This window comes from Penicillium angulare, assembly GCF_028827245.1.
Source record: "Penicillium angulare strain IBT 27051 chromosome Unknown utg000003l_segment0_segment0, whole genome shotgun sequence".
NCBI lineage: Eukaryota > Fungi > Ascomycota > Eurotiomycetes > Eurotiales > Aspergillaceae > Penicillium > Penicillium angulare.
In genome coordinates, this window is record NW_026623162.1 from 2,222,071 (window position 1) to 2,241,438 (window position 19,368).

The following is a 19,368-nucleotide window of genomic DNA, read 5'->3' on the forward strand; positions in this document are numbered from 1 at the left end:
TATAAATTATAAATTATAAAATTCAGTATTGGACGGTCTAAATATAACCCAATATATACCGAAACGCTATGAATCAGGTTAAATACCACCATGTTTATTATCAACACACCAGACATACACACATGTGCACTCAAGTGCTTCCAGCCAATCAGAGAGCAGTGAGATTGTAGTGTACCCGACCGTGTCTTGCCTCTTTCCCCGCCCCAGACTCCTCTAGAACAGACCAGGCCAACCAGATCAGTCAGATCAGCCAGCATCAGGTCGATTAGGCCGGATCCCTGTGGTCTCGCCTGAACAATTCATGATGTTACACTTTCTGGCCAACTTGTTTTTTTTTCTTTACAAATGACACCTCGGTACCCATCGTAAAGTCTTACACAGTCTATATTTGGGTTGTCTCACACTAAGGACTCTCGCCACCCAGGGTTTTGCTTTTTAGTACGGCGGTTCCGCCACGAACACCCCCTAGTTTCACACAGTCCACTCAAATCACCCGGACTTAATTCCAAAGTGGGGATTCCTTCTTGGCCAGGAATTTCGAGGATAACTCTGATTTTCTGACCTGTTCAGCAGTTGATGGCCCAGATGCAGAAAAATCAAGCACTCAGCAAGGAGGTGGGAAATACTCGATGGGTTCCTGAAAAGTCCCCTGAATGAGGCGGAGTCAATCCCTGAAAATCCCTGAGTCCCTGAGAGGAGACAGACCCTGATGACAAAGAAGCAGATGCAAAAGATGCAAAAAACTGACGAGTCACAGGGGAAGCTCAAAGTGGTTATGTCAGCGGGTGGGGCTGGATTATTTACCTGCGACTTTAATCTATTGATCCTCTGTGACAGTAAACAACAGTAAAAGGGGGAAATACTGTACTCTGTTTGAACATTTATTTATATCCTTCAATACAGTAATTAAGATCTCTATCCACTAATTGCAAAACATATCATGGCTGAGCTGGTTGGCCTTAAAAACAACAACACTGTTCAAGGTGAGCCGTACCGTAACTAAGTAACTAAGCAACTGTCTCACAAAGCTGTGGAGAGCGACAGATGTGGATTTACCCGAACAACTCTGGATTGATGCACATGCACTATTCTTAGCGTGTGACCGGTAACAATACGCCCCAGGTTATCCTTATCTTTTTTTTCCTGGTCCCTTTCCTCTTCGCCATCATTCCATTGTATTTTCTTTTGCTCTTGCTCTTTTGCTCTCTCGCTTTGCATTTGAGCTTCTCTGTGTTCCTGTCGTTTGTCACTCCTCTGCCTTCTCGCCATTTACAAGGATCTCCCCCCCCGATCGCTACGATCGTATGTCTGGCACCTCCACTCGCTAGGAGTCCTTTCATTCCTCGCGACATTCCTCACGCCACGTTCATTCCGGCCGGTGTCTAGACTTCAAAAACCATCCCACTGGGATCCCGATCGGGGCCATTGATACACTCGTTTGCTCCTCCCTCTCCATCGACACTCGCCAAAGAAAATATCATCTCAACAGCCCAAGATGGTGGGCAATACGCCGGGCGCCCCCGCTCATGCCCAGTCCTCTCTACCCTCGCTCCCCGCACATCTTCAGTCCGATACTCATTTGACAGCACATCTCGCCAGTCGGTACGTAGATCTTTATACACTGCATTACATTACTACACGTACTAATTCCCTGTCTTAGCTTCCATGTTGGTTTGCCGACAGCTCGTCTCTCCTCTCAGGCATTAATTGCCCTGAACACATTTACCTCCGCCACGAAGGGCCCCGATGGTACAAAAGAAGGAAGTGCTGCGGGGGAGGCCGAAGACCTCGCCCGTCGAGCTTTCACGAGACTCGGATCTCGCGCTGAAAACCAAGCAGTGGTATTCTTGTAAGTGGACCCACGGATCCTCAAGCTTAAAGAAATTCTGGAACAGCTAACCCATGGACGCAGAGGCGAGAGTGGTTCGGGGAAAACAACGCTTCGTTCACATCTATTATCGTCCTTCCTCTCTTTCTCATCAACTCCGCTCTCTTCCAAACTCTCCTTTGCTGCTTTCGTTTTCGATACCTTGACTACGACCAAATCCGTTACGACCCCGACAGCTTCAAAAGCGGGCCTCTTTCTCGAATTGCAATATGATGGGTCCTCTTCCGTAAACCCAACCTTAATTGGTGGGAAGATCATCGATTACCGATTGGAACGAAGCCGTATTTCCTCGGTTCCCACCGGTGAGCGCAGCTTCCACGTACTGTACTACCTTTTGGCTGGTACCAGCGCAGCTGAAAAGTCCCATCTTGGATTTGACAACCCCATTCACATTTCTACCGGTGGTTCTGGCGCAGTCAGCCACAAGAGATGGCGGTATCTGGGTCATCCGACCCAGTTGAAGGTTGGAGTCAATGACACCGAAGGGTTTCAACACTTCAAAACCGCCCTCCGGAAGCTAGAATTCTCTCGTGGGGAAATCGCGGAAATTTGCCAGATTCTCGCGACTATCCTTCACATCGGACAATTAGATTTTGTTTCCGGTCAATCGACTACCACAATGGCCGAAGAAAGTGGAGGCTACTCCCATGAAGGTGGTGAGACAGTGACCGTTGTCAAGAATAAGGATGTACTCGGCAATGTTGCTGCATTCCTTGGTCTCAGCGTTGAAGCTTTGGAGAATAGCCTGGGTTACAAGACGAAAACCATTCATCGTGAGCGAGTGACAGTCATGCTGGATCCAAAAGGTGCTCGACAGAATGCCGACGCTCTGGCACGTACTATATATTCGCTTCTGGTCACCTATGTTATTGAGACTGTAAACCAGAAGATATGTGCAGCAGAGGACAGTGTGGCAAACACTATTTCCATTGTGGATTTCCCTGGCTTTGCTCAGTCTGCTGCGACAGGGTCGACCTTGGACCAACTTCTTAGCAACACAGCCACAGAGTCTCTGTACAACTACTGTCTCCAGTCCTTCTTCGACCGAAAGGCCGATATTCTGGACCGGGAAGAGATTTCGGTCGCTGCAACCAGTTATTTCGATAACACTGATACCGTGCGTGGTCTTCTCAAGCACGGCAACGGCCTACTGAGCATTCTCGATGATCAGACGCGACGTGGCCGATCAGACAATCAATTTCTTGAAAGCGTGCGTAAGCGCTTTGAGAACAAAAACCCGGCTATCTCTGTGGACGGCTCCAGCAGCGCCGGTATGGGTGGCTACGTGTCTCAAACGCGGAGTGCCTTCACCGTCAAGCATTTTGCCGGAGAGGTGGACTATTCCACGACTGGTCTCATTGAGGAGAATGGTGAAGTTATCTCAGGAGATCTGATGAATCTGATGCAATCCACCCGAAGTGACTTTGTTCATGAACTATTTGGACAAGAAGCGTTGCAGACCATCTCCCATCCTCGGGAGAAGACCGCCATTATGCAAGCACAAGTCTCCTCTAAACCTCTCCGAATGCCAAGTATGGCCAGACGCAAGATCAATCAGCAGGCTCGTCTCGCGGCCTCGGCTTCTGAGAATGTCTTCGGTGCCGATCATGAAGAACCGACAGATAACGAAAGCCAGGCAGCGAGCTCTCGACGCGGCGCTGGAGGGCGGAAGAATGGGCTTGCGGCGGGACCAGCACAAGGAGCAGCCGGGCAATTCCTTTCTGGGCTCGAAATTATCAACAAGTGTCTGAGTTCACCGAATCTAAATCCATATTTTGTGATATGTTTGAAGCCTAACGACCGTCGTATTGCAAATCAATTCGATAGCAAATGCGTACGGATGCAAGTTCAAACTCTCGGTATCGCAGAAATCAGTCAGCGACTGAGAAACGCCGACTTTAGCGTTTTCCTTCCTTTTGCCGAATTCTTAGGGTTGGCTGAGATTGGCAATATTGTGGTTGGAAGCGATAAAGAAAAATCGGAGGTCATCTTGGATGAACGACGATGGCCTGGCAATGAAGCTCGTGTGGGTAGCACTGGTGTCTTCTTGAGTGAGCGATGTTGGGCCGACCTTGCGAAGGTCGGTGAGCGTGTGGTTCCTTCGTATAAGATGACTGGATCCGATGAAGGGGATGGCGGATTCAACGTTGCAAGCGGCAATCCGGATGCAAAAGTTCGCCTCCTCAACCCTACTGATCAATCCCCGGGCGCTTATATCTACGGTGACGAAGCCAAGCAAGGTTATTTCGGTAGCCGCGAATTAGATGGCCGCTCCGATGCTGGCGGGTCAGCCTTCAATTCTGGCGACATGTTCAGGAACCTCGAAACACGAGAGCAGATGTTGGAGAAAGGCAATGAGAAAAATATGGAGGAGGTCGAGGAAATTCCTGTCTCAGGTTCTCGAAAACGGTGGGTGGCTCTGGTCTATCTGCTTACGTTCTACATCCCGGACATTTTGATCAAATGGGTTGGCCGCATGAAACGTAAGGACGTGCGTATGGCCTGGCGAGAAAAGTTGGCCATCAATATCATCATCTGGTTCGCTTGCGGTGCCGCTGTCTTCATGATCGTCGCTTTCCCTGGATTGGTCTGTCCAACGCAACACGTCTATTCCAAGGGAGAACTCAGTACGCATAATGGAAAAGGTAGTGAAAGCTCCTTCATGTCTATATCAGGCGTCGTTTTCAACTTGGGGGATTTCATACCGAATCACTACCCCAAAGTTGTGCCATCAAAGTCTCTCAAAACCTATGCCGGCACCGATGGAAGCCCCCTCTTTCCCATTCAGGTTTCCGCTTTGTGCCAAGGCGTCGATGGAAAAGTTGACCCGAGTGTACCACTGGATTATCGATCGAATTCGAATGACTCTTCGTCCTCTACGTCTACGACGACCGGTACGGATGCTAACGCCAAGTACCACGATTTCCGGTATTGGGTTACGGGTGACGACTCCGGCGCAGATTGGTACTACGAACAGATGGTCATGCTGAGAGCCAATTATAAGAAAGGCTATGTGGGCTATACCGCCAAGTACATGAAAAGTCAAGCAGACGACGATGATAAGATGATTGCAAGCATCCATGGCAAGGTTTACGACATGACCTACTACATGGCAGGTCCTCGAATTCCACGATTTCCCAAGGGCGTGAATAAATCCACCAGTGGTATCGACACAAATTACATGAGCCCTCTGATCACTGAACTGTTTCAAGAGAAGTCCGGTACGGATATCACGAAATACTGGGACGATCTTAACTTTGACGTTGCCCTGCGCAATCGAATGCAAGTATGTATGGACAACCTGTTCTTTGTCGGACACGTCGATACTCGAAACTCGGTCAAGTGTCAGTTCGCACGATACTTTATCCTCGCCATCTCCATTTTGATTTGTTCGGTGATCACATTCAAGTTCCTCGCAGCCTTGCAATTTGGCAAGAAAAACTTGCCTGAGAATCTGGATAAATTTATCATTTGTCAAGTACCAGCTTACACCGAAGACGAAGATTCTCTTCGTCGTGCTATCGACTCCATGGCCCGTATGCGTTATGATGACAAGCGTAAACTGCTCCTGATCATTTGTGACGGTATGATTATTGGTCAAGGCAATGACCGCCCTACCCCTCGAATCGTTCTGGATATTCTCGGTGTTCCAGAGACCCATGATCCAGAGCCTCTCAGCTTTGAAAGTTTGGGTGAGGGTATGAAACAACATAACATGGGGAAGATTTATTCTGGTCTCTACGAAGTTCAGGGCCATATTGTTCCGTACCTGGTCGTTGTCAAAGTCGGCAAGCCTTCTGAGGTGTCTCGCCCTGGTAATCGTGGCAAGCGTGATTCCCAAATGGTGTTGATGAGATTCTTGAACCGTGTTCACTACAATATGCCTATGAGTCCCATGGAGCTTGAGATGCATCACCAGATCCGAAACATCATTGGTGTCAATCCGACGTTTTACGAATTCATCCTGCAGGTCGACGCTGATACGATGGTGGCACCAGATGCTGCTACTCGTTTTGTGTCGGCGTTCTTGTCTGACACACGACTTATCGGTGTCTGCGGAGAAACTGCTCTGTCTAATGCTAAGACTTCCATGGTAACCATGATTCAGGTGTACGAATACTACATCTCTCATAACCTTATCAAGGCATTTGAGAGTCTTTTCGGATCAGTCACTTGTTTGCCTGGTTGTTTCACTATGTATCGCATTCGCTCATCGGAGACTGGCAAGCCTCTGTTTGTCAGCCAAGAAGTTGTCGAGAGCTACTCGGAGATTCGTGTGGATACCCTACATATGAAGAATTTGCTTCATCTTGGTGAAGATCGATACCTAACCACCCTGCTCCTCAAGAATCACCCGAAGTTCAAGACCAAGTACATCTTCCGCTCTCACGCATGGACGGTTGCTCCTGAGAGCTTTGCCGTCTTCTTGTCTCAGCGTCGTCGCTGGATTAACTCGACAGTCCACAATTTGATCGAGCTGATTCCATTACAACAGATGTGTGGTTTCTGCTGTTTCAGTATGCGTTTCGTTGTGTTTATCGATCTTCTGAGTACCATGATTCAGCCTGTCACTGTCGCCTACATCATCTATCTGATCGTCTGGTTGATTCAGGATACATCAACACTCCCTCTGACTTCATTCATTCTACTCGGTGTGATTTACGGTCTGCAAGCATTGATTTTCATCCTCCGCCGCAAATGGGAGATGATTGGTTGGATGTTTATCTACATCCTCGCCATCCCCGTCTTCACGCTTGCTCTGCCTCTATACTCCTTCTGGAACATGGACGACTTCAGTTGGGGTAACACTCGTGTCATCACAGGAGAAAAGGGCCGCAAGGTTGTCATCTCTGACGAAGGCAAATTTGACCCCGCCTCTATTCCCAAGAAGCGCTGGGAGGATTACCAAACCGAGCTCTGGGAAGCCCAAACTTCCCGTGATGACCGTTCTGAGATTTCAGGTATCTCATATGGCACCCGATCTCACGCCTTCCCTGCTCCTCATTCCGAGTATGGGTTCCCTGGCTCCCGACCTGTTTCTCAACTTGATCTAAACTTACATGCCGGCGGCTCACGGATGTCCCTCGCACCGTCCGAAATGCTCAGTCGCCATATGGATATGGACATTGGCATGGAAGACTTGAGCCACCTCCCAAGTGACGATGCCATTCTGACTGAGATTCGTGAGATTCTGCGAACAGCCGATCTAATGGCTGTTACCAAGAAGAGTATCAAGCAAGAGCTTGAGAGACGATTCGGTGTTAACCTTGACCTTAAGCGGCCATACATTAACTCTGCTACCGAAGCTGTTCTTTCTGGTCTTCTCTGATGAGACTATTTCACCCTTGCATGGTCTCCTGGAGGGCTATGCATTCTTCAAAACATGTGTTAATAATGTTCTGAAAATTCTTGGAAGCATCCAAAGAGTTTTTTGATTTGTTTTCTTTTCATTTTATTTTCCATTTCCTTTATCTGCCAGCGACGGGGTATTTTGCATGGATGAGGACTTTTACAAGCGAGCGCGTGGTCTGATTTTTTTCACTATCTTAATTCCTGCTTATGTTTTTTGTCTTTTCTTTGAATATCTTGATCTGCAAGGTTCATCATACATAACCTTGGAAAACTGCCATGTATCTTCCGGGCGCAACATGAATCCCATAATAACCAGACCTGCATATCTGGTACTCTATTTATTCCAAAAGAACATTATATCTCAACATGAATACTTACATACCATATTCCTCGTAACTTATTCTATTCTGTATAATACCTGCATAAAGCAAGAATTCCAAGAAAGAAGTCTCTTATCAAGATTAATAGGCTGACAGCACGCCACGCCAAGTGGGGTTGCAGATCCGACTCCGCAGCGGGAACAATTTACATCGTCGACACATTCAAAACATCCACCTTACATATCACAACCACAATACCTATAATCTTGGAACCTTGGGAAATCAGCAACCTTAAAGCTCTAAACTGAGAGACCCAAACAAATACTCGGCCTAAAAACATATATAAAACATCACCTCCAACCTACCACACCTAAGCAAGAGAATCTTGAACTTGGACTTGGCCTTCAACAAAATGGAATCCCAACCCCACACCCACGAAGAAATACCAACAGACCCATCACCAGCAACAGCAGCAACAACAGAAGAAATAGAAACAGAGCAACGCCAAAAAGAAGCCTTAGCAGCTTTCACCGCAACGCTCCACAGCGTCGGCGCAAATCTCGAAGCACCACTCCGCGAACGCGCAGCAATAATCAACTCGAATGCAGGCTCATTGGAGAGACAGGAAGCCGAATTAGCGGGTCAAAGCAGCCAGTTGGCGAAGCAGAATGAGAGTTGGGAACGGATGAACGATGAGACGAGGGAGGGGTTGAAAGAGATTGGGGACGTTCAGAATTGGGCGGAGATGATTGAGAGGGATTTACTTGTTCTTGAGAGTATGATGGATGATGTTGATGGAGATGAGATGAGTGTTGATGGGAGTTTGGAGCATGAGCATGAGCATGATGGGGTTGCGTATGTGCATGAGAATGGAAATGGTAATGGTAATGGGAACATGGATGTGGAAATAAATGGAAATGGAAATGCGACTCCGAATGGAGACGGAGATGGTGTAAAGAAAGGTAAGAAGGAAAAGAGGAAGAGCTGGTTTTTTTGGTGGTGACAGCGACGGTGACTTTTATATGCAGTCATATCGAAATTATATACACGCATAGGTACTTACATACCATGTGCATGATTTATTCATCTGCTTCAGCTTCGACTTCTTCCTCCTCTTCATTATTTCCATCCACACATTGTCTCCATAGATCTAATCCAACAGGTTCATCCCGATGAGCCTCAACATCGGGATGACAATCCGTATACTCATCCCACTCATCCCACTGTCCAAGACTCATCAAATGTCTCATAGTCGGACGACCATGCGGACAATTCCACGGTTTATCAATCGTGCCCATATTCCGAACAACTCGCTGCATCTGACGCGTCGTCAAAGTTTTCCCAATCATAATACTCGACCGACACGCTCTCATTGCAAACATTTTACGCACTTTACCCGGTCGCGGCACGGAAATCTCATGATTAACCGGCGACTCAGACAAGAGCACAATGAGTTCTTCAAGATCACGAGAACCAAAAACAACCTCCTTGCTTAGCGGTAGAGAAACAAGCTGACACCGTCGACCGATAGGTTCATCACCGCTTTCATCGACCGTGACTATGAATCCGTTCTTTTCGAGTGCGGTCCGATTCTCTAATACAACCTCTTCTTCGACGGCGGTTAGGTCGAGACGTTGTGGACGGACGAGGCGCTGGTTCTGTACGACCGTTTCGGCTTGGAGACGCTCGAAATTGAACTTTTCATCTGAAGCATGTTGGTCTATGATGAAGAGTTCATCGTGATCTTCACCGGGTCGAACGGCGATAATGAAGCCTAGGTTGAATTGTCCGATGATGCGCATTTGGGCAAAGTCCGCTTTGCTCACTGTGAGTGAGAGGCGGTCTTCGGCGGTTTTTTTATCCGTGTTGGCGTCGTCGGCTTTGGAAGTGGTGTTTCGAGGTTGGAGACGTTCCTTTAACTTTTCCATTTGGGCACGGAGTCGGGAGACAGATGCATCGATGGTGCCAATGAGGTTAACAGTTGCGTCGCGGTGTGCAGCACCCTTATTCATCTTGTTTGCGCGGCTTTTGCTATTCTCTCCTGGGAGAATTGCGGTTTCTTCGGCTTGGTGAATTAGTCGCTGGACTGTTGCGTCTTCTTGAGCCTTTTTCTCGGCTTCATCGAGATCGTTTTGACTGGCATCCGTGGCTACCTCTTTTTCGGTGGATTGCTCTTGGCTATCATTATGATCTGTGTGCGGAGCACCGTCGGCATCATTTTCATCTGCAACATAGTCTTCATCCTCGGGTTCTGGAGAGGGTGCAGCCTCTTCTTGGTCGTGAATTTCTTGTTGGGCCTCGTTCTCTCCATCGGCTTCTTCTAGTTCTTCCTCATCTTCCTTATTCTCCTCTGCATCATCTTGCTCTTCTTCCTCGTCTTCCTCATCATCCTCTTCCATCTCTTCTGCTTCAACATCTATATATTCGCCGGCATCATCTCCAGACTCGTCGTCATCCTGGTCTTCTTCTTGAGTCCCTGGTGCTGCAAAGGCCCTCATGTGCTTTCCGAATATATTCGGTCTGGATGGTGTATGGACTAATCGCTTGCGCTTTGGAGTCTCTTTATTTGAATAGCCAAAATCAGAGGTCCGTTTTCGTGGCAATCCACTGCCAACCATGGATGTCACTGTGCGGCCAGCGATGGTGATAGTAGCCATTTCTGCCGGCATTCGACGGGGACGCATGCGATCAAAGGCATTCTGAACCACATTTGGGGTTTCTTCAGATCCTTCAGCATCGAAATTGCCGGGCGCCTGCTCCAGTTCCGACGGCTGAGATGAAAGTTCTTCCAGCGCAGCTGAGGAGCCTTGGGTGGTTTCGTCTGATATTGGGTTGTCATTCCGATCCTCAGATTGAACGGACGAAAGATCAATGTTAGGCGCGGGTGAAACTTCCGCGGGAGAAGGTCTTTCTCTCTGAGGTTTGCCAACAGATTTTTGAGTTTCCACCTCTTCCTCTCCATCGGTTGGCTCTTCTCCATTCTTCTCTTGGCTTGCAGTGGTAGAAGGAGATGCGGTCTTACCACGAGCAACCTCTCGAGCAGAAACAAACCCAGGCAACGAACCCAGAGCTTGCTGTTTACTAGCCGAAGGATTTGACCCAAGCACTTGCGATTGAGGCACCGTCTGATCCGCCGCCTCGAACATCTGGGTAAGAGAAACTTTCAACGAATGAATGAGTGCGCCGGCATCATGCAACAAAATTGTCCGTTTATCAGGCGACACATTCACATCATAAGCATTCGTATCCATCTGAAAATCCGCAAAAACAAACGGCGATTGCGAAACATTAAACGATTTATAAACTTCATTGAATGCTTTGGCAATCTGAGGTAGTGCACAAGGCCTCGTATTCACGAAAAACATCTGCCGATCCGGTGTTTGGCGTCCCTCTCCAAAAACAGGGCGTGAGATATGACCCCGAACCTGAATTTTATTCACCACATCCTCACCACCAGACCGCTTCATCGCATGAGAAGGCTCAAATTCCAGCTCCAACTCTAGCGGGATAAGTGCAGATAGCGTCTTCGCGCCGTAGACATTGGCAATATTCTCCTTCGTTGTACGATTTCCATTTGTAGAAAACACCGTCACATTCTTAGTCTTTCCAACTGTATTCCGGGCACTAAAGCTTACACCCGTACTGATGCAGGCGTATGCATGTAAAAGATTCACCACCTTCCCGTATTCTCTCTTGATATTCTTCTCTAGTTCCTTCCGGCGAACAGGGAGGCGCTTGAAGATCCCGCCCACAGAGGCGGTGGTGCCTTTTCGACCGGCGCAGACTTGTTTCTTGGCTAGTTTACCCGAGACTTCGAATTCGAGTCTTGTCGCTACCGGGACTTGGTGTGCCTGAGCAGTTACGACCTGGAACTCGGAGAGGGCACAGAGCGAGGAGAGGGCTTCGCCGCGGAAGCCGAAGGTGTTAAGGGAAGAGAGGTCATCGTATGAGGCTAGTTTGGATGTATAGTGTTTTAAAGCTGGTCAAAAATCCAAATATTAATTTCAAAACAGTGTCTTCGGTTTCCAAGGGCTCTTGTTGCTCACCGACGCTTTCATAGTTATCCGGAGCAATACCACTGCCATTATCCTGAACCTCGATAAGGTCCAGCCCATTGTCTTTAAATCTGACCTCTGATAAGGACGGCCAATGATCAGCTATCGAGCACGCCCAGCAAGATTCCATGTTGTCCGAGAATCACTCACCGATTGTCGTTGCGTGTGCATCGAGACTGTTCTCGACTAGTTCTTTCGCGACGGAGCACAGGTCGGTGATGACCTGGCCGGACTGGATTTGGTGGACCTAGTGGGTATGAAGGTTAGAAATTCGAAATATTCACTAGATAAAAGATCAGGTATCTCACTGAGCGGGCCTCGATGGCCTTTATGGTTGCCATTATGCCATGGCGGTTGATGTTGGAGAGCGCGTCGCACTTAACGCGCTTGAGAAGCGGAGCATGTGCCAAGCTGCGGCTCCACTTGATCCGCAGAAGGCTATGTATGTGATTGATGTGTGCCGCCTGTGAAAGAGAACAAACAGCGGGCATGCATTTAATTACTCATTCTTAGCATCTAGTTTATTGGATGATCTTATATTTGACCAGAGTATGAAAATCATTGCTGATGCGGTATATACTATAACGGAGAAAGCAAAGTCGACTGATCGCTCATAACGCCCAAAATCCGAAATCTGTTCACTTGCACTTCAATAAAATTATCACATCAGACACCAAAGCGATCGGGTAGTACAACAGGGGCGACCAATGTCCATAGGTATATGGTATAGCACACCCAAGAACTAACAATCTTCACCCAACTAGCCCAGTAGCTGCGGCCAACTGGCGCGAAATCGACATTAGTATCGACTTGCAGTCCCTGTGTCAAAAGGGTTGCAACCCAGGTCGTAGCCAGGAAGAAGATGATGTGGAAGAGAGAGTAATTGTACTGAGTTGAACCACGTTCGTCATCTTTACTGCTGGTCTCAAATTCGTCCTCGTCGTCACTCTCATCCAAGGCACTAGCTGGCAAACTGCCACTTTCAACGGCAGCCCGGAGGGCTTCTGCTCGCATCTCCCGACGGCTGTTGGGCTGTTGCGTCACAAGCCCATGCTCGTTGTCTTCCGTGCCCAGTTGCACGTAGTTGTGGCCACCTTTAGATCCCAAAGCGATACCCTGAGTAGCGGCACGGGTGGTGGTGTATGCAATAGTGGCCATGGTGACGAACGCGCCCAAAATGACTGTGATTGTCCGGGTGCCGCTAGAACGAATGAGAGGGTTGCAACCGTTGTCATCGGGTTCCATAGAGACTGCGGATAAGGTAAGGTAGGTGCAATAAATTGTAACCATAGCGGCTTGGGCTAGGCCCGCTCGGGGGTTGGATTCCTGTACAGCAGGCTGCACGGAGACGAAGGAGATGATCAGGAAAAGAATCAGGTTGATCTAGAAATGGTTAGTAAAAGGTTTTCTAGGCGGAATACTGGATTTACATACCGAAATAGCCGCCTGGTTCATAGAGCAAGAGCCACGAGCAAAGAAGATAAACATCAAGATGGTCATGACAGTTGACGTCAAGTACATGCCAAGAGTCGTTCCAATCAACAAGCCGCGCCACAGTCGCGAGTCGCTGTCCTCAATCTTTTGTAGACAAAGCTCGGCCCATGTATGTGCGAGGTCCACGAGGAGAACCAGACCTAGAAGAAGGAATAGCATGGCGCAGAAGAAGGCGACGTAGTTGCCGTAGATAAAGAAGAACGACTCGGGGATGAAGAAAGACACTACGACAAAAGCGAACCAAAGGATTATCTTGGGTCCCCAGAATCCATTTTGAAGACCTGCTCGACTATCCCGGGAAGTCTTGACACCAAGAAGTAAGAGCGCGAGTATCAGGTGAAAGAGAGCCAGGCCAAAATTAATACGGTGAACCGCCACCCAGCCGTAACATTCCTTGCCATCACAACGAATTTCCATATAATCGAGGGTCAGATGCTGTAGTTTCTTCAATGCCCATGGTGTGAGCATGATCCAGGATACGATAGAATTGATTAAGAGGATGAATGCATAGGCGATTCTCGTGGCCATACTGTATCGTTGTTAGCCCAAGTCCCATCCCGCGCTAGGCAGCCAAGTGACCGTACCTATTCTGAAATTTCCCACATGCGCTACAGACCGCGGAGCAAGTCGCTGCACCGCAACATGATCCACCGACTGTGAGGATCTATTTGAATGAAGCGATCTCATTAGCAAAGGAACTGGTCGGTTCGACTCGGAAGGGACATACCGTTCCCATGCTTGGCACCGCCAATAACGGTAAAGATAAAAGGGCACCCATGATGGGAGAGTAGGTAAGGTTCTGGCAGACCGGGCCAGTATTCAATCAGTCGCGCCGGCGACTCTAGGTTTGAAGCTCGAACAACCGAAAAGTAAGACGGGGTGAGATGCAGGTGGAGTTGACGATCTCCAACCCGCCTTCGTCATTGTCGCAGTGGGTATTTGCGGATTTTAATTTATCCGACAAACACCGATGCTTCTTAGTCATCCAGGGGAGAGAATACCACAGCCAATTAAAATAGATAAATTCCCTCTCGGGAGGTATAAAAAAGCCCTTTGTTTTCTGCACAATCAAGGCATCACTACTAGGTTAAACCTCGAATTTCACAGATTTGCAAAATCCATACATACTCTGGTGCTATCTATGTTATTTTATATTTGTCTATTCCCCTTATAAAACGAGAAAAATTTGTATTTGTCTCAAAACTTCAAACCCCGCAACAATGACCAGCATCAACCAAAACTGGACCTCTTTCGAAGGAATAGACCTCGATACCGATCGTGCAAGATTACTGAGGACTATTTTACAAAGTGCAAACTTGAGTTACCTATGCTCCAAAGCTATCGAGATTCGTCGAAAATTGGACCCTCAAACTGATGAAACCATCACCTGCTCGGCGGAAACCAGCAAGTTCACCAGTGGGCAATGCAATATAGTAATAGTCGTAAGATTCTCCGACTCGCTTGAATGGGTGGCGAGAATTATGCTACCTCTGTAATCCGAGAAAGAGGTCACATCTCTGTCTCTCTTAAGTGAAATATCCACTATGAATTTGATACGTGCCTAATCAAGCGTACCGGTGCCGCGGGTATTCGGATACGACACGACGACAAATGAGATTAGATACCGATACCTACTCATGGAAGCTATTCCAGGGAGAATCTTAGGCATTAAGGTGGCTTCGTCTATTCCCGAGCAGCATAAGAGAAGCTTCGCGGCTCAATTAGCAGGGTACATGTACGAACTAAGCACCATGACTTTCAATAAAATTGACCGAGTCATTTCACCCGACCTTCCCAGAGACGATGGCCAGTTTGATTTGCGTGCATTTCTCATTGGTGATTCTGAGATCGCAACATTGAATACTTCACGTGAATATTTTTATCTTCTTCGGAAAGCCCAAACAAAAGCAATTCTCAAAGCTCATCCGGCTGACCCAAAATGGGAGACGGCAGCTTGGCTTCTTGAGAAAGCCCTCACCAGCCTTGTTGTGGACGAGCATATTTATGGGCCATTCCCTATTTGTCATCTGGATGTTCATTACAACAACATCATTGTTGATGATTCCTTCCGTATTATCGGCATAATCGATTGGAGTCACAACCAAGATGTGCCTATTGAGCGATTTGCCAGGATTCCAGAATTCATTCCGCCCCCAGCTGCACCATAGTCGACAAAGCGGGCCATTACTGAATTTCGCGACCTAATCATTGCTGAGCTGGAGATTATTGAAACCCACAAACCAAAGACTTCACCCGCCGGTAGATTCGAGTTGTCTCGTCTTTTTTCTTCGCCGCGAGCCGAGGCGGTTTGTCGATGTAGATACAGGTATCCGTGGAGAGCTATATTCGATGCAAAGCTCACACTTCTTCTGTTTTATGGGAAGAATGCCAGGTTGGAGGATTTTCGTACCTTTTGTACTGAGCGTTGTGTGTAATTCCTCTCCGCGGCTACGTTTGCTTAGAAGCGTCGATCCTCGATTGACGGCCTAGTGAGCATAACATACCTCTATCTGTGTACTATCTTTGCTAACTAAGTTGCCAGGTGCCTACTTCTCTATTATAATCACATTTCTAACTTGACGTCATGCCCGGATATTGTATCACTGAACGTCCGCTGGTCACTTTATTTTCGAAATAATACCACGCCCGGATATGTGCGGTTTCTTTATCGTAAGCCCAATTTGATCATCATATACCGCTCACCTAGGCATCCACCTTGAAGAGGGCCGGGGGGCTTGTTTAATGAGCTTACTAGGTCGATCAACTCGCAAGGCTAGTATAGGTTGTACTTCCAAGCCCCGGAGGTGCTGTATGGGGACGCGAAGCTTATACACAGTTCTTCCATGACACCCAGACACTTTATTCTGTATTAACGAGCTTTGATGTCACAGTCAATATATCTAGAGCGCCTAGTTGTTGTAGATGCGCGATATCTATACGTGACACCCCCCAGGTCGATCAACAGAGCTTGGTCTTCCTGTTCTACGTCGCCTCTATCCCCCTCAATTCTAGTACGTCGCTTGGTAGCAGGTACGCAGATCAGTTTCCACCTTAATAGGCTTATGCAACGGCTCCTACCCCTCCCCCTCTTCAAGGCACGTCGGGATACATTCAAGCATTTGGTCCAGCAGTCCTTCATTGAATAGTCCAATACTGTATCGATAATTTCCGGAGGCTGGCGAGTTAACGCGGTGGCGAGTTGATTTGTAGCGGCTGTTAGTCCACCGTTCTATGTCGGAAGAAACTTGTCAGTATCGCTGTTATTCGCTGTTTGGATTGAATCCCATACCCATCATATCACCAGTGTTTACAACATAAGCATTCGGAACATATTTAAACGGATACCATATGTCTTGGGATTCGTAGTAGACCTCCAGTCCGCCAACTAATTATCAATATAGTATGATTAGAGTTGCGATTTCGATAAGAATTATAACTTATAAGCTTACCTTCATCTTGGAGTAGAAGAATCAGGGCACCCCAATCAGTATAGGCTCCTATCCCTCTCATCTTGTCCGCCATCTTCTTCGACATAGTGGATATCGATAAGCTTTGCACATACTCATAGCTTAATATATTGTTACCATACAGAATAATAGCCAGGATAGTAGTAAAGATTAATCAACTTACAGTCTCTACTTACAACAAAGTTGTCAAAATACATCTCTTTCAACTCCAAACTCAACGCAAGCAACCGAAACATCGACTTACTCAGCTAGCGCACTTCATTGTAATACTGCATAAATATCTCTTTAAGCCCAGAGTAAACACTTTCTTTGGGCCACTAGTTTACAACTTCCAAGGATGTCCCAGGGAATAACTCAGGACCGATCGTGAAGCCCTCTTTTTGATCTCCACCCGTTCCGACCTTCTGCTCTCCGACAATTTCATATCCCGTTAAACATTCACAATTGGTTCTATAAACCTACATCTTCACATCTCAGGGTAGACTAAAAAAATCCTGCAGACTTTAGAGTGTTTGCGCTCGGAGATCAGCGGATACTGAGTGACCAGTTATCTGGAAGAAGCCGGGGGGTTTGCAGGCAGATCGAACGGCTGCTACTATATCTCTAGTCTCTGCTTTATCATTTTATAAATACCCAGAGATGTCGATGACAAGCACCTCGATCTCCGATTCGGTTATGTTTTCAGTCATGGTGTTGAGAATACTGAGCAGAGGGCAACTGGGCGAGTGTATCAAGTGCCGGGAAGCTGCATTTCAAGCTGACAATCATACGGGTTGGAAGGAATGACGCGTATAAACCGGGACCGTGAGCCTCGCGCCTCTTCCCTTTTCCCTCGCATTCTCACAGAGAGTGCATATCATCGAGACCGGCCGAGCTGTACTTCTGCACTCTCTCATGAAGGGTACATAGGTCATCGAGGCCGGTCGACCTGCACTCTGCCGTCCTTCAAACCGGGAGTGGCCCCAGACTTGTCGCTGGAAAGTGCAGGTCGCCCGAACGTAAGCCGGAACATGCACGTCATTCAATCTCCTGGGGTCATTCCAGGGTCTTGGTGGTGGGGGCGGACCTTACACTCCACGAAAGTCCCACATATATAGTTCAATGGTTCAAGTAGTAATCAAAAGGGGCAACCTCTTTATGCAATAATATCCACGCATAATCGTTTCACAATATTTCATTATTGCATACCCGTGGGCATAAATAGGTAGCGAAAGACGACCCTGAGATGCAATGCAATCCCACATGTACATACTAGTACAGCGCGCATCCTCACTAGGTCTTAGCACGATATATGGGAGGCTTCCATGGATGTACATAAGGTCCACGGGCTTTAATTTGAAGAAGCTCCAACCGAAGACTCTTTCTTGAACTTGACTTCGGAGCCCTCCGAGAGTCTGAACCTTGGAAGTTGTCACGACTCGGGCTCGGAAGGTTCAACTTGAAATTGAACAATGCATGAATATATATAACCACCATTTGACCTCAGGCTGAAGTCACATCGACTACTTGAACTTGAACCTTGGAAGTGCATTAATTTATACTTAGGTATTTTCAATTTACCAAATTGTTACACCAATGAATAACTACTAGAAATGGGTGATCCCGACACCTACCTATGCGAGACATTCTTTGGAAAAAGATGTTGGCAGCCTCGGCTGTCCCCACCGATAATGAACTTAACGGGTCAACTTCGAGGAGTGTTGATTTACATTTCCGTCTATAATTTTCTGGTAGGCAACAAAATCACGTGCCAACAACAACTGCTCGCATAGCTCAGTTGGTAGAGCGCATGACTAGTACCTCTTACCGAGCAATCATGAGGTCTGCGGTTCAAATCCGCATGTGAGCAATTTTCTTTTTTTGCATTGAATCTCTCACTCAACTTTTTCGTTTTCATTGATCTATTCGCTCCAAGGAAAAACAAGTGTTCTTGTTTTGTTTGTTCCGCTTTATTCCGATTATTACTTGCATGTATAATATATACTCTAAAAATTCGAGAGAGGTAGAGTAATGTAAAGACCTACAAAAAGAAATACTAGGAACACGGGTATGTGTATGCATGTTGCTCCATCATTGGCGAATTCAGAGCTTTGTTCATAATGCCAACTTTTGATCCCGAATTTCATACCAGCTCGCATAGCTCAGTTGGTAGAGCGCATGACTAGTACCTCTCACCGAGCAATCATGAGGTCTGCGGTTCAAATCCGCATGTGAGCATCAACTTTTCCCCCCTCTTTTTTTTCCTTTTGCCCCTCCTTTACAAAGTAGGCAGCCTTTTCACGCGAAGAAATATACACTCTTCTCACTTGGAAACCCCTTTTTTGCCCTAGTCAATTTTTCTCTCTCGTTGCCATCAGACCCATAATCTCTTCGTACGATAATTGGAACTACAAATACTTCATAACCAGCTGAAATAATTGCCTGGCCAGCCTCTTTTTGTATTTCTTTCTCGAAGTGTATCATTCATTAGCACTACAATGTTATATGTATGCCAAGGTACTACCCTTCTAATGCTATTCGCCATCCTGGGAGGACAAGAGATACCAACATTAAAGGAAAGATCTCAGGGACTACCTGGCCGCACGCCTTGCCTTGCCCTTGGCCAAATTCAAAAGGAGCGAACAAGGCAAACATACCTCCTTCAAATGTTGTCCAGGTATTTTCCAATATCAACCATGCCCGTACAAGAGAGTACAATTAGGAATCGCAATATATACCAGCTCGCATAGCTCAGTTGGTAGAGCGCATGACTAGTACCTCTTACCGAGCAATCATGAGGTCTGCGGTTCAAA

The 19,368-nt window shown here is 47.2% G+C and overlaps 6 protein-coding genes across 6 annotated transcripts; 3 read left to right on the top strand and 3 right to left on the bottom strand.

The window, feature by feature from the left end:
• Window positions 1-1,495: 1,495 nt before the first annotated feature.
• On the top strand, window positions 1,496-7,217 carry chsE (chitin synthase class Va; the record flags this gene model as incomplete). Its single annotated transcript, XM_056919202.1, has 3 exons — window positions 1,496-1,602; window positions 1,661-1,849; window positions 1,913-7,217. 3 exons carry the CDS (start codon window positions 1,496-1,498, stop codon window positions 7,215-7,217), a joined length of 5,601 nt encoding a protein of 1,866 aa, XP_056782360.1.
• A 755-nt stretch (window positions 7,218-7,972) lies between these two features.
• On the top strand, window positions 7,973-8,563 carry N7478_002989 (uncharacterized protein; the record flags this gene model as incomplete). Its single annotated transcript, XM_056919203.1, has 1 exon — window positions 7,973-8,563. One exon carries the CDS (start codon window positions 7,973-7,975, stop codon window positions 8,561-8,563), a length of 591 nt encoding a protein of 196 aa, XP_056782361.1.
• Window positions 8,564-8,639: 76 nt separating this feature from the next.
• On the bottom strand, window positions 8,640-11,956 carry N7478_002990 (ATP-binding mismatch repair protein PMS1; the record flags this gene model as incomplete). The annotated part of the gene is made up of 3 exons (XM_056919204.1): window positions 8,640-11,512; window positions 11,766-11,862; window positions 11,924-11,956. The coding sequence occupies 3 exons, from the start codon at window positions 11,954-11,956 to the stop codon at window positions 8,640-8,642; spliced, it is 3,003 nt and encodes a 1,000-aa protein (XP_056782362.1).
• Window positions 11,957-12,281: 325 nt separating this feature from the next.
• Window positions 12,282-13,887, bottom strand: N7478_002991 (serine incorporator domain-containing protein; the record flags this gene model as incomplete). The annotated part of the gene is made up of 4 exons (XM_056919205.1): window positions 12,282-12,998; window positions 13,050-13,638; window positions 13,694-13,773; window positions 13,837-13,887. 4 exons carry the CDS (start codon window positions 13,885-13,887, stop codon window positions 12,282-12,284), a joined length of 1,437 nt encoding a protein of 478 aa, XP_056782363.1.
• A 442-nt stretch (window positions 13,888-14,329) lies between these two features.
• On the top strand, window positions 14,330-15,544 carry N7478_002992 (aminoglycoside phosphotransferase family protein; the record flags this gene model as incomplete). The annotated part of the gene is made up of 3 exons (XM_056919206.1): window positions 14,330-14,601; window positions 14,680-15,217; window positions 15,278-15,544. The coding sequence occupies 3 exons, from the start codon at window positions 14,330-14,332 to the stop codon at window positions 15,542-15,544; spliced, it is 1,077 nt and encodes a 358-aa protein (XP_056782364.1).
• An 825-nt stretch (window positions 15,545-16,369) lies between these two features.
• On the bottom strand, window positions 16,370-16,643 carry N7478_002993 (uncharacterized protein; the record flags this gene model as incomplete). The annotated part of the gene is made up of 2 exons (XM_056919207.1): window positions 16,370-16,494; window positions 16,559-16,643. The coding sequence occupies 2 exons, from the start codon at window positions 16,641-16,643 to the stop codon at window positions 16,370-16,372; spliced, it is 210 nt and encodes a 69-aa protein (XP_056782365.1).
• Window positions 16,644-19,368: the final 2,725 nt, after the last annotated feature.